Here is a 14,693-nt window from a genome sequence, read left to right on the forward strand (position 1 = left end):
TCAGACCCTGCGTAAACTCATCTAACCCTCCTGGCTTTTTTCTACCACTTCTTATATGCTTTTAGTGTCCAACACTCTGAAATTTTCTAAGATTTGGTGAATCACCTGCTTTCCCCCACAGAGACATTGGGGATTACATGAGAATAGGCATCTCTTTTGACTCAGCCTTAAAAAGAAGTCCAAAACCCTGACATTTTTGTTCATCAAGTCTGCCATTGTGGTGATTAAACATCATTGACATATGGCCACTATTTCCTACATGTTCCTGTTGTGAGGGTCAGCAGAGCCATGGAGTTAATGATCTCAAGAACACTCTGGTGGCCTTTGAGTCTGACAGAGAATTCAGAGAACCACAGTGTGCTCTGTGTCCTCTCTGTCCCTGAAGGAAACCTGACTGGCCTGAGGACAGAGAAGCATTGTCATGAGTCAGTTCTCATGAAGCGCCTGGGAGACCCAGAAGAACAAGATAAAACAAAGGAGAATGACATCAGTGGAGAAGAAAGGTGGAGTTAAAAAAGTTAAGAGGACCCCACCTAGGTAACCAGCTATCCCTGCCTGCACCAGAAGGTAGAGCTCACATGTGCAGAGCAGCTTGTGTATCCTAGGCTAACAAGTTAGTTTCATCCTTCTTCTGGTCACCTTCTGCTGTTACCTTCTATGTAGGACATATTTTGAGAAGGTCCCCTGAGCTCTATTTGTACTTAACAGACTACATGAAGTCCATATATGATGAAGACCCATGACTTCCTTAGGATGATATGTGGCAAAAGTGACAGCTTAGATGGGACTAAGTGTCTCTCGATATAGCACACTAGATCTGCTGGCCATTGGGTCCACTCTGTCTCTTGGTTGTTGATTTAAGGAGGTGAGCACTATTTAAGCTTATGTGGAATGACTCTGTGGGTGAACATAGAAGCTGAGGTTGAACATCTTTGGCTAAGATCTACAGGACACTGATGACTTCAGTCTGTCTATAATCTGAAAAGCCTGTCTTTTCTCTGATGATATTGAATGTAGAGCCCTTTGAGCAGCAGATAGGACTACAATGCAACTCTTGATGGCATGCCCCATGGAACTATAAGGTAACAACACAGCTAAGCTAGCAGAAACCTATTGGCCCTTACAATCTGTAATACAATGGATGTGTACTGTGAAACCCTAGAACATTTGTACTACTACTGTTTGATGGAAACAGAAAATTGACACCCTTTTCTATCAAGGATGGTAAAACACAAACAAGGCATCATGATTCCTAATGAGGCTCCATGAACCCAGTCCAGCTGCCCATAATTTACTGGTGTTCAATGCAATTTCCAGCACTGGATGTAGGAACATTTCCTTTATCAGTCACAGGTGAAAGTGTTGGTATGTAGGCAAGCTATGACTGCATGGATGGGGGAGCCTCCATCTCTGTCCCTTCTATCCATGTGGCCAGCACTGGTATATAAGAATGTTTCAGATGCACTGGGCAAACACAGGTTTACACAGTTTCTGTGGGTCTTACCAGCATGATGGTCAGAAGTCCTTTTCCTTATCCCTGAGACACTGCCAATGACAAACCAAGAGAGAGTGCTTTGAAGAAGTGAGAATATAGAAGCTTCACAGAGCAAATACCACATTTCCTCATGCAGAAAATACATTTTCCATGTCCCAAATGGCTTCCAGAGCATCTCAACACACCCTTGCCTGAGAGAAACTCCTCATGGCAGCCAGGAATTTACCCTAGGGATCTGTTTAAAGATCTGAGTCCAGGTAAATCTCCTCTTCTCAGAGCTCACCATTTCTTCCATTTCTCACCTCCAGCCCTGTCATTTGTGTCTTTTTCCAAAACCACCTCAATATGTTTCAGTAGTCCACCATAGTGATGACTTCATGAAAGATGTGATTAGTTGCAGATACATTTCTTGGGCCAGCACAAGGGACTGTGAGCCAGGATGTGACTATCCACATTGAGACCAGGACCAGGATGTGACCTGTCCCACACTAGGGATGTGCACATGGCAATGCTATGTCATCATGAATATGGGGTCACCAAGGCAATTGGGACTAACTGTTGTCTTTATGTCTGCAGAAACCTTATGGTTTAATGCTTTAAGACAAATTTGAAATCATTTTTCTCCTCCTTCATATTGATTCCTAAATGTTACAGAATGTTGCTAGATGCAAGACTGAACACTGAAGTTACAGGAATGAAATACAGTTTGTATTTTCTTGAAAATAAAGCAAGATAGTTCTTCACTCCACTTTATCCTAACTGGGCCATCATAGATTGGCATCTTCTGCAATAAAGTGGAACTCAGCAGAACCCCTAACCTTGGAAGAACTATCGTGACACATCATTACTCAAGCCCCCAGTGTTGCTGTTATATGCTGTTTATGTAACTGACTACAGCATCTAAAATTTTCTGGGAGCAAGGGAAAGAGAAAGGCTTCCTATCAAATAAATTTATGCATCCATGAAATCCATCCTTCACATGGTACCAGCTCACTGGGACCCCCTGGTCTTCCAAGCGCTTCTTGTAGAGCAAAGTGTGATCACGCAGGACATCACTCTCACAGCTCACCAGGAAGGCCTCAGGAAGCTGAGCGATGATTTCATCATCTGCAAGAAGTGATTGGTTTTCTACAACAAATAAATGTTTCATTTCCAGATAAGCTGCCTCATTAAAAGGCCCAGGAAAGTGAGGTTCCCGGTATTTGTTCTTGAAGCTCTTGGGGATATTGTCATAACTCAGCCATTTCCTGTACTTCTTCCAGACATCTGGTGGTATATATACACCTTTCAATATGGCATCTTTCCAAGATGGATCAATGGCCATATATTTACAAAGGCACATCATCAAGAAGTCCTGGGTGAGGAATGGGACATTTTGGTACTGCTGAGTGGATGGTAACTGGAAATTGATACTCTGCACAATTGGATAAATCAGGATTTGAGCCCGGATCTGGGGAAGATCTGTTTGTCCCAGTAAGACCTGAGTAATATGGGTCACAGCTGCTCCACCAGTGCTATCCCCACAGACCACCACTCGGGAAGGATCCACCCCATAGGTTTTCAGTGTCCTCGGGAAGTGAATGGAGGCATTCAGACAGTCATCAGCAATGACAGGGTAATGGTACTGAGGAAACTTCCGGTACCTAAGGAGGATGGAGGAAAAACAGAACACTGTGTATAGGTGTCACTGCAGTCCATCTGAACCCAGTCTTCTACAGTCCTTAGCACACTTTCCCCAATGAAGTCTTAAGAAGGATCCTAACAAGTAACTGTGGATATCCCCACTGTTTTCCTCTGTCATTGTGAAGTATCTGCTCAGAGTCTAGCTGTGTAGGATTCTACATTCCTATCAAATGCTCCACTCCCATGCTTTCCTTGAATACACAAAACCCACAGAAATTAGCACAAGTTGAAAGCTATTATCTTTGGAGTGGGACCAATCATTAATGGCAGAAAAATGGCAAGTGAGCCTACTGCTGCTCCTGAGAAAGTTAGGAACCACCATGGTGGTTCAGTTTTTAAATGCAAGGCTGGAATGACAACAAAAACTGCTACAATAAACTATTAAACCTAGTAACATAGTACATTCTAACACATCCATCTTTAGACTCTGATAAAGTCACAGAGACATAATGTCCAAAATTGAGAGATTCTAACTAAGAATAGCTAATACACTAAAAAAAAAAAAAACTAAATAAGAAATAACTAGAAGAACTAAATGAAAAAAAAATATCTTAGTTAGAAGAACTAAATAAGCTCTCCACCCTCCCTTGACTTCAATCTATTTAAAATAAATACTTTTGGAGTTCACACATCTGGATATCACATGAGTCTGGATTATGGTGACAGCTGCCTGGGTTACATCCAGGGACTTGAAGGCAGCTATTGCTGAGAATGCTGACTCTTTCCTTCAGCCTACAGACTTCTGATGAGTGGTTAAAATGGGATAAAAGGCATGAAATCTCTATCCTCATGTAGTTCCTGTCCTCTTTGCTGTTTAGATCAACCTAGAGTCAGAGTCTTCTCAGTCCCACAAATACACATATTGATAATTTAAGAAATATTTTATCCAAGTTGATGACACAGGGTTAGCTTGCCCTACTGCCCATTGGAGCTGGTATTTGTCTCTACTACCCCACCCTCATGCTTTTTCAAGCCATGAAATTTCTTCAGCCCTACCCGAAACATTGGACCTTAATGCAGGATCATCACGCCACCAGCAAAAGAGACTAGGCAGTTCCTAAGCAAACTTGAGCAGCTCTTTAACCATAAGGTACTTGGCCAGGATGTTCTGTGCCTCACATCAATGCCAGATATACAGAATCTCAATAGCCCTTAGTGCAAGTTTACTGTGACAACCCAGTTGTCCAGGTGCCTCACAAAAATAATTTATTTCTTGTATGGGGACTGAACACAGGACTTTCCTACTGAGCTAAATTTATAGTTTTTGTTATGTTTAATATTTGAGTCTCTCTCTGGCTACATCACTAATTTTTTCACGATAAAATCCAACTTACTGAAATCACCAGGAAATAGTGGCATGGGTGTACAAGCCCCCACCATTGCCCCACCCACAGAACATTATTGGTGTGCAGGTCCCAACTGAAGGCCTGCCTGGAAAACAGCTGTGCAGGTGCACAGGGCACTGCAAGAAACACACCCAGATACCATCCATAAGTGCATGCATAATCCAGCCAGAGGCCCACCCAGACACTAGCAGCTTGGCAGCACATTCCCCAAACACAAGCCTGCTCAGACAACACTAGTGCAGGTAAGAAGCTGCCATCAGGGCCCTGCCCAGGTAGCAGAAGCTTGGGGGTGCAGGCTATAGCTGAAGGCTCATCTGCAAAACAGTACACACACCCCAGCCAGAAGCACACCTGGAAAAAAACCCTGTGCAGGGATCCAGAGGGCCATCATTCTGAACCTAGATATTGGCAGAGTTGTGATCAGCAGAGAAAAGGTCTCTCAGTCTTCTTGGGAATTGAAGACAGTAGAGTCACCTCAATAAAGGTGCACCAGATTCCATGGGTTGAAATGAGAACACACCTAAACAAATCACTAAACAACGTCACCAAAGGCAACCACCAGGGGCAACGAGATGGATCAATCTGAAACTCAACTAGCTGGACTCCCTGATTTGGCAACAAAATAAAATATGGAAAAAATAAAATCAGAAATAATTTCTCAGATAACAAATGAGATTGTGTCCATCCTGAAAGACATGATTAATAATGATGGAGCAGACATAGATTTAAAAAATAGGAGCTGAGGAACATGGAGGAATCCCATCATAGGAAAAACATGGAACTCAAAAAACAGATGCAAACACATACATGGGTTATTAAAAACTCCATTGAAAGTTGATGCAGTAGAATGAGCCAGTGTGAGGACAGACCATCAAGTACAGAAGAGAGGATTGAAATGAATGACCATAAAAAGAAAGATTTCTTAAAAATAGCAAGGGACCATGTGAAATGAATCCAACAGTTGCTAAATGATGCAAAAAAGAATAACATAAGACTGATCAAAGTCAATGAAGAAACAGGAAATACTGCAAATGACTTTTAAAAATTGTTCACAGAAATAATAGCAGAAAACTTCCCAAAGTAAAAGAATTTGACATACAAATAAATGATGCATATAGGCCTCCAGCTAACTGGAATGAAAAAACAATTGACAGCTAGGCATACAATAGTTAAGATTCAAGAAACACAACAATACAAAAAACACTACATAATACTAAAGAAAGGAAACAAATCACATACAAAGGAAAGCCCATCAGAATCACAGCAGACTTCTCAACACAAACCCTCAAGTCAAGAAGGGCCTATAGTGAAGTATTTCAAGCCCTGAAAGAAAACAACCTCCAACCTAGATCAATGTACTCTACAAAACTATTTTTCAAAATTGATGGAGAAATAAGACACTTTTATGACAAAGAGCACCTGAGGAACTTCACAAATACCAAACCAGGACTCAAAAAAACTGTAAACAATATCCCAGGCAAAGACAATGAGGATCACAGCCCCAGGAAGCCCAGCAGAATGAATCCATCAGTCAAGAAAAGAAATTAAATGCAAAGGCATCTTTTCATTTCAACAACATCCTTGCTTTCAACAACAGCAAAAGGTCGTGACAAGGATAAGTCAATGCATCAGTTATAAACATTAATGTTAATTATCTAAATTCAAGAACCCAAAGAAATAGACGGGCAGAATAGGTAAATAAACAAGATCCAACAATATGCTGCACACAAGAAACACACTTAATTCAAAAACAAATTGATAGGCTGAAAGTTAAAGGGTAGAAAACAATACACCATGTGTCAGGAACCTGAAAAACAGCTAGAGTAGCTTTCCTATTTGAAAATAAAATGAATTTCAAACCAAGACCTATTAAGAGAGACAAAGAAGGACACTGCATCCTTTTAAGTGGTACAATCCAAGAGGAAGAGCTATCAGTTATAAATATATACTCAAAATACTAGTGCATCCAACTACATAAAATAAATACTAACAGACATGAAAAATCAAATGAGCACCAATACCTTACCCATTGTTAAAAATAGATAGATACACTAGACAAAAAAGAACAATGAAATAGTAGAACTCAACCAAACTCTTGAAGAAATGGACTTAACATGTTTAGAGTACTCCACCCCACATAATCAGAGTACACAGTGTTTTCAGCTGCACACAATTTATTCTCCAAAATAGACCACATATTTGCTCATAGAACAAGTTTAAGAAACCACACAGGAAGTAAAGTTATCAGCTATATATTATCATATCATAGTGTAATAAATTGGAGTTAAATACCAAAAGAAACCACAAGAACTTCAGAAACATATGAGAATTGAACAACACATTCCTGATTAACCAATGAGTAACAGACAAAATGAAAGAATTAAACAGTTTCTGCAATTAAATGGCAATCCCAATACAACATATCAGAATTTACTCTACATAATGAAAGCTGTCTTAGGAGAGACATTCATAGCATTGAATACTCATATTAGGAAAACAGAGCAAGCTCAAACATACAACCTAACATTGAACCTCCATCTTCTAGAAAAAGAAGAGCAGGATACAAATGAAATTCATACAAGGGAGGAAATTATAAAGATCAGAGCAAAAATCAGTGCCATGGAGACTCAGAGAATGATACCAAAAAAAAAATTAACGAAGCAGAGAGTTGGTTATTTAAAAGAATAAATAAAAGGGACAAGCCCTTAGCCAATCTTAGCAAAAAAAAGGGGGGGGAAGACCCACATCAATGCAATTAACAATGAAAATATTGAAATTACAATGGACCCACCAGAAATTCAGAGGATCATTCTTCTCTGAGAACCTATATGCAATAAGATAGAAAACAGAAGAAATAGACAGATTTGTAGATACATATGAATTACCAAAGTTAAATAAAGAAGACAAAAATAGTAAAAAACCTAGTATCAATCAATGAAATTGAAAGCATAATGAAAAACTTACCCCCAAATAAGAGCCCAGGTTCTGATTGCTTTATTACTGAATTCTATAAGACATGCAGAGAAGAACTACTGCTGCTATTAATTAACTCTTCAGTGAAATTGAAAGTGGAGCAATACACCCAAATTCATTTCTGGAAGCAAGCATCACTTTGATCCCCAAAGCAGATAAAAATCCAATCAAAAAAGATTTATAGGTCAATCTCCCTAATGAAGATGGATGCAAAAGTCCTCAATAAGACTGGCAAATAGAATGCAGAAGATAATAAAAAAGATCACATATCCTGTCCAAGTAGGATTAATCTCAGAGATGCAAGGATGGTTCAACATATACAAATCAATAAATATAACACACAATATAAATAGAGCCAAGGACAAAAACCATCTGATCATCTCAATAGATGCAGAAAAAGTATTCCACAAAATTCAACACCTATTCATGATAAAAAATTTTAAAACTTACAGAACATTGGAATACATGGTCTTTATCTCAACCTGACAAAGCCATATATGAAAACCAATAGACAGTATCACATTACATGTTCAAAAGCTGAAATCAGGAGCAAGACAAGAGTGTCCACTATCACTTTCCTGATCAATATAGTTCTGGAAATAATAGCCACAGCAATTAGAGAATATAAAAATATAAAGAATAAAGATAGGAAACAATGAAATTAAATTGTCATTATTTGCAGTGCATGATACTCTATATATAAGATCCCAGGAACATCATTAAAAGGTTTCTAGACTTAATAACAAAATTTAGTAGAGTAGCTGGATACAAGATCAACACAGAAAAATCAATAGCCTTACTGTACCTGAACAATACACTCACTGAGAGAGGAACTGGAGAAAAAAACTCCTTTCACAATACCATTGAAAAAAATGAAATACATATGAATTAAACTGATGAAATAAAGAACTCTACTCTGAAAACTACAGCACTTTTAAAAATCAGATTGAAGGGAATATCAGAAAAATGGATAGACATCCCTTGTGGTTGGGTAGGTAGAATCAATATAGTGATAATGGCCATACTTCCAAAACTGCCATATAGATTCAGTGTGATCCCAATTTATATTTCAACAGAATACATCACAGAGCTTGAGAAAACAATCCAAAAATTCACTTGGAAAAAGAGGAGACAGAGAATAGCAAAAGCAATTCTAGGCAACAAAGACAAGGCAGGTGATATCACACTCACCAACTTGAAAACATACTACAAAGCTACTGTAATAAAACAGCATGGTACTGGCAAAGAAACAGAACCAAAAATCAATGTAACATATTAGAAGATGCAAAAACTCTAAACATACTCAGCAACCTCATCTTTGACAAAAAAGCCAACAACCCTCACTGGAGGAAAAATCGCCTCTTTAATAAAAAGTGCTGGAAAAATTAGGTTTCAATGTTCCAAAGATTGAAACTAGACCTATATCTCCCACCATGCACTAAACTAAAGGAGAAGTGGATCAAACATCTAAATATTAAAATAGAAACACTAAAGATCCTGGATGAGAGATTAGGTAGAACTCTTGAAGACATTGGTATAGGTAAAGATTTTATGAATAAAACCTTAGCCACATGTGAACTAGGACATAGACTCACCAACTTAGATCTCATCTTATTAAAAATCTTCTGCACTATAAGAGCCACCAGCAAAGTGAAGACACAACCCAGAATGGGGGGGGGGGATTTTAGATCTCTTCCTCAGACAAAGGCCTACTATATAGCATGTAAAAAGAAATTACAAAAAAAAGACCTCCCAAATTTAAAGACCCAATCCAAAAATACGTATCTGAAGTGAATAGATAGTTCTCAGGAAAAGACAAAGATGTTGCAAATAAACATATGAAAAAATGTTCAACACCTGTGGTCATTTGAGAGATACAAATGAAAACAACACTGAGATTCCACCTCATGCCACAGAGAATGGCTGTTATCAAGAAATCAACCAATAACAAATGCTGGTGGGATTGTAGCCTGCTGCAACCATTGTGGAAATCAGTATGGAGATACCTCCCAAAACTAGGTTTAGAGGTCCCATTTGACCCAGCTATTCTTCTGCTGGATATCTTCACAAAAGAATTAAAGAAATCATACCACAGTAATAAGTATGCAGCAATGTTTATAATGGCACAATTTCTAATAGATAAAACTAGGAACAGCCCAATTGTCCATTAACTGGAGACTGCATAAAGAAAACATTGGGTTGTTTGTTGTTTTTTTATAAAATGGAATACTACGCACCATAAAGAATGAAAAACTAGAGACATTTATAGCTAAATGAATGAACATTGAGGCCATAATCTTAACTGAAATAAATGGGTCACACATGTGTAAATAGTGAATAGTTTCACTGATGTGAGAATCTGAAAGTGTAAATAAGGATCAGAATGTAAAATACATAATGAGAAGTAGGTAAAAATATCCAAAAGGAAAGAGGAACTTGGAGGGATAGGAGAAAGAAGAAAGGAAAAGAAATAAATATGACCATAAAAAAACAGAAACAAGGTATTTGTAAATATGGAGAGCTGGAAAGGTTGAAAGGAAAATGGGGAATGGAGAAAAAATAGGAATCAAGATATATCACATAAAGGTACAAATTCTCAATGACAAATGTGATCATATTGTATACCTAACAGGTAACTAAAAAACAAATCTAACTTCTGATAACTTCTGATCCTCCAATCTCTTTGCGGAAAGCTGCTTTAGTCTCTCTCTCTCTCTCTCTCTCTCTCTCTCTCTCTGTCTCTCTCTCTCCCCCTCAATAAATTTCTCATTCCTTTCAGAAAAACCTCGAATTTTACTGAAGTCTGTACCCCATAAACCTTTGCCCATCTAGAAATTACCGGCAATATTTAGCACAGTCTGATCTCTACATACTCTGGGTCAAAAGATGCAATCCTCAGGTACCCCTCCTACTGCCTGTCAGTAGGGCAATAGGAAAGCCATACTTTAAGTCAAGGTCCAATTGTTCTCAGCCAGAAAAAGGAGGATGGGAAAGGAGAAAACATTCCCCCATTTTCAGTGTCCCCCAAACACCTCCTCCTAGGCATCATCTACAGAATTCCACTGAAAACCCCTAGCCCCAAGCCCCTACTCTGCCTGATGATTCCACCAATCAGTCCATTGGAATGTCTCTGGACCACATGGCAAGACTACAAATACAAGTTACACTGAGGAATTTTTATCTAAAAATAAAACATACATTAAGCACTTTCCTTAAGATATCAAAGTAGACACACACACACACACACGCACACACACACACACCTTTCTGTGCTCCGTGTTCAAGGGACCTTAATTATCCCCAATGTCTTTGGAGAAATGGACTCTAATAGCAGAAGATCATGTACAATGGTGACCAGTTGTGATTCACTGTGTACTGGAGAAACGCCGCTCTTTTCATGGTCTGCAGAGAGAATCAGTGGTGCTAAATGGCTTGCTGGTGTCACACACATGAGCTATCTGCTCAGACTGTAATGAGCCAAGGTTAGAGGGGGCCAAATAGATATTTTGACCCTAACAAGGGGTTTTAAGATGGCCTCACCTCTACTGTCTAGCTATGTTCTCCTTCCTTGTTGAGATCTCTTGGAGTAATAACTAGAATGCTAGTGAGTTGCCACCCCTGTCATTCCATCAACTCATGGCAACTTCTTTTTACACAGGATCAGAATTATGCCTTAACACACTCAACCTTGGTCCTGGTGTGGCCTGCAGTTGGTAGATGGGTAAGGTAGGCAGTTATGTAGCGATACAGTGAGACTCTACAGGACGATCAACCCAACCCCAGCCAAGGTCTTTACCATGACCTAAACCCAATCTCAACCACCCTACCATCTCCTCCTACATCACGGATGCCTGGACTGAGAGAAGGGTGACCTTGAATATTACATATATCATTGTTTTTCTTTCATTTTTGTATTGTTTTCTTTTAACTATGTGTATCTCAAGAAGGCATTATTATGATTTTAATTATTTTAAACATTACTGTTAGAGCTTCAGGCTTCACGTAATTTCTGAATCATTTAACTTTATATTACAATACTAAGGTGAATCTTTATCTTCACATGTCCTCCCATATCATTAATACTTCTCTGTGTCACAGTCCTTATCAGCAATGTAATGTAGTAGTCTGTCTCTCCAGGACAAACTATGCATTCCCTAGGAACAGGCATCTTTCCAGTCCTGTGCTGCTTTGAGGGGGGCTATGCCTGTGTCCTTGGTGCCTGTCCATGAGTAACTCCTGGGTCAGGGACTTGTCTCTATTCTACAATCATCCAAGAACTCCCTCCACCTTCTTCCCATGGAAAAAATGAGGAGTGTCTCCAAAACTCACCCCACTGCCAATAGCACAGAATCGGTTTCCCGAGCCAGAAAACTGCACACATTATGGTAAAAATCTGCAACACAAGAACAGACCCTAGGTGTCCCATGAGAAGTGCCCAACATCTCATCCACAAGCTCAGGAAAAGCAGCCACTATGGGGGCATGGGGTGATTTCCTATATCTGTTCCTCCTCTGGTCTCCTCCCACTTTGGTGGGCTATGTTTGGGGAAAGTCAGACATCTGCCACAATCTCTTGAATGTTCAGGAGGGAGCAGACCTGGGTATCAGGGTTAAACATGCATCAATTAATATTATACTGAGGGAAATTGAGTAAGGGTTAGGGATCTGGAGTGGACAAAACCAAGGAAAATCAACTTGGGCATGCCTGCCTGGGAATACTAATAATTTGGTGCGTTTATATTCAGAAAATAAGCAACAGCTGGATGGGACATCTTGTTAAACTGGGAAGTTCATCTGAAGTTCTAGAAGGCAGATCCATCGATGTTAGTGGGCTTTGCTGCAGCCCCCATACTAGGCTCAGAACCTGCCAAATGCACCTTTATTCAGCCCTTCTCGTGTCCTCCTGTTGGCGCAGATGCATCAAGCAGTCTATCCAAGTCCTGTGCAAGGCTAACTCCAAATCCAGGATCAGAGCCTCGGGCTAAGAGGTCAAGCATCTGGTGTTCCCAGTTTTCAGGGGAGCCAGGGATGGCTTGAGGGTGTGGTATGGTGAAGATAGAAGGGAAACACTGACAAAGTCACTGAGGCTTCAGATGAGTAGGTGGCCAGCACCTGTGACAAAGATCCGTACCAGCTGGTTCAGACCCTCTGCCTGTTAGTTCATCTGGAAACTTTCTGAAGTCCTGAGACCTGCGACCACCCTAGAGTGGGACTGTCATCCTGGAGGAGGGCTGTGGTGGGTAGGATCTTTGAGCTCCCAGAGTGGGTGAAAGACAGCCAAGGACGAGCACTCTGTTGGCCATGGCCTGGGCCCTGCTGACCTGCACAGCTTCATTGGCTGATCTGACAACCTGACTTCCCACAGGCCACAAGTGGCTCCTTCTTCTGAGCTCTGCCTTTGATAGATGCTGCTTAGACTCAGCACAGCTGGATCAGAGTGAGGCAAGTGAAGCTTCCACTGTGGGTGCAAAATCCAGGGCACCAAGACACACAGCCTTCCACATAGCATACTGATGCAGAACATTACAAAATCAAAAATAAGCCCAAAAGATGCCACAATGAGCAAATAACTTAATTTTTTAGCAGGCTCCTACTTTGCACTTATAAATGTCCCTAAGCACTGCCTTACAACTTTTGATATGAGGTTCAACTTAGTCTATTGCATGAAGATTTTCTCTTTGAATATTGCCTTGAAGTGTAGTATTAATTCTGATGACTGAGGTTTGGTGCCCTTATTTTGAGGCCTGAGGTACCTATCTCCCTGGCCTGCCCAGATCCCCACCTGGCTCAGAATGTCCTTTTCTCCTTCCTTACTTTCCCCTCTTCATCTTTTGTGCTGGCCTCAAATGGTACCTTCTTGAGGAGATTGGTCTGATAAGAGGGACTCAATTGCTATTCCTCCTGGTCACTCTTTCCTTCAGCTGCCTGGGACATCAGCATATGAAGCTACTCACTTACATGCATTCTTCTGCAATGTCCTTCCCTCCTTGTCTGATAGGCACATAAGGGCTGCAGTTGGGTCTCTTGCTTTCTTGTGTCTACTGTGTTGGAAAGGGCATGGCCCTAAACAGGTGCCCAGTTAATATTCCCTGACCCATTTTGCTTTGAATTTGGGAATGGCATTCTCCTGCAACACAGGATGGCCCTGGCAACTGAGTCCTGGGGCTACTGAGAGTGAAGACTTCTCACAAGGATACGATCAAGGCTTGGGATGTGCTCCCAGTGATCACCTTTAAGGAAGAGTGTAGACATTTTTTGTATATGGGTGATTGCCTAGCTCCTGGGACCTCACTCATGCTAGGCAAATGTCTATCACTGAAATATATCCCCAGCCTTGGGGACATGTTTGGATGTTGAGTGAGCTGCAAGTGCAGAGGAATAGGCAAAAGGAATTTTCTGAAGATGTAAGGTGTGGGCAAGAGAAGGTTTGTTTGGATTCCCTTGGTTCTGGAGAACTGAGGTCAATGCATGGGCTTCTTAATGTCACTGTGGCCCAAATCTGGAGATACAGGGAAAGGAAATGAAAGGAAAGGAGGTAAAGGTACAGCATTAGCACTCCCAACTCAAGATGGAGCCTGGGAGAACACTCACCAAAGTGACTGCGTATTCAATTAGGCAGTCCAGAATTCTGAATTTGACAGGATGTTTCAGGGCAGAGGGAACTTCTATGATGAAGAAATGCTTAAAGATAGTCCAGACGAGCAGTCCCAGGAGAAAAATGGGCAGGACCAGAAGTGGCACCAGGAACAAGACAGCCATGATCTGAGGCCACAAGGAGCTGCTCCCTGAGAAACCAGCTTGTGAGCGTGGTGAAGAAAACCTGGCTGCTTATATGGGTTCCAGCTCCACCCACACTTTCTAGCCTTGCCCTACATGGTGGCCTGACCCATCCTTTTAGAAGTCAGCTAAGCAAAAAGAGCAGGAGGAACCTACTTCCTGAGGAATTAAGTGACCACTAAAGGCCAGGGGACTCACCAAGGGAAGTTGGAGATATGGTCTTCCTACAGATGAGGAGTGGGCTCATCGGTATTTCAGCTCATATGGATATGAATGTTGGTCACAGAGGTTCACCTATGCTGACCTTCTGACTCATCCTGAGCAGAATCTGTTTAGTGTGAGCAAAGTGGATCTCATATCCCATTCCTTAGACAGCTGCCTGGCAAGAACATTACAGTTTCTTGTGAAACCAAAACAGTT

General features: G+C 40.7%; 1 protein-coding gene across 1 annotated transcript; it reads right to left on the reverse strand.

The window, feature by feature from the left end:
- Positions 1–2,363: 2,363 nt before the first annotated feature.
- Positions 2,364–14,255, reverse strand: LOC104864924 (arylacetamide deacetylase-like 4). The gene is made up of 3 exons (XM_010628198.1): positions 14,088–14,255; positions 11,827–12,032; positions 2,364–3,138 (listed from the first exon to the last, which is right to left on the reverse strand). Exons 1-3 carry the CDS (start codon positions 14,253–14,255, stop codon positions 2,364–2,366), a joined length of 1,149 nt encoding a protein of 382 aa, XP_010626500.1.
- Between the last annotated feature and the right edge of the window lie 438 nt (positions 14,256–14,693).

Source organism: Fukomys damarensis, unplaced genomic scaffold (assembly GCF_012274545.1).
Source record: "Fukomys damarensis isolate Sample0158 unplaced genomic scaffold, DMR_v1.0_HiC HiC_scaffold_23, whole genome shotgun sequence".
Taxonomy (NCBI): Eukaryota; Metazoa; Chordata; class Mammalia; order Rodentia; family Bathyergidae; genus Fukomys; species Fukomys damarensis.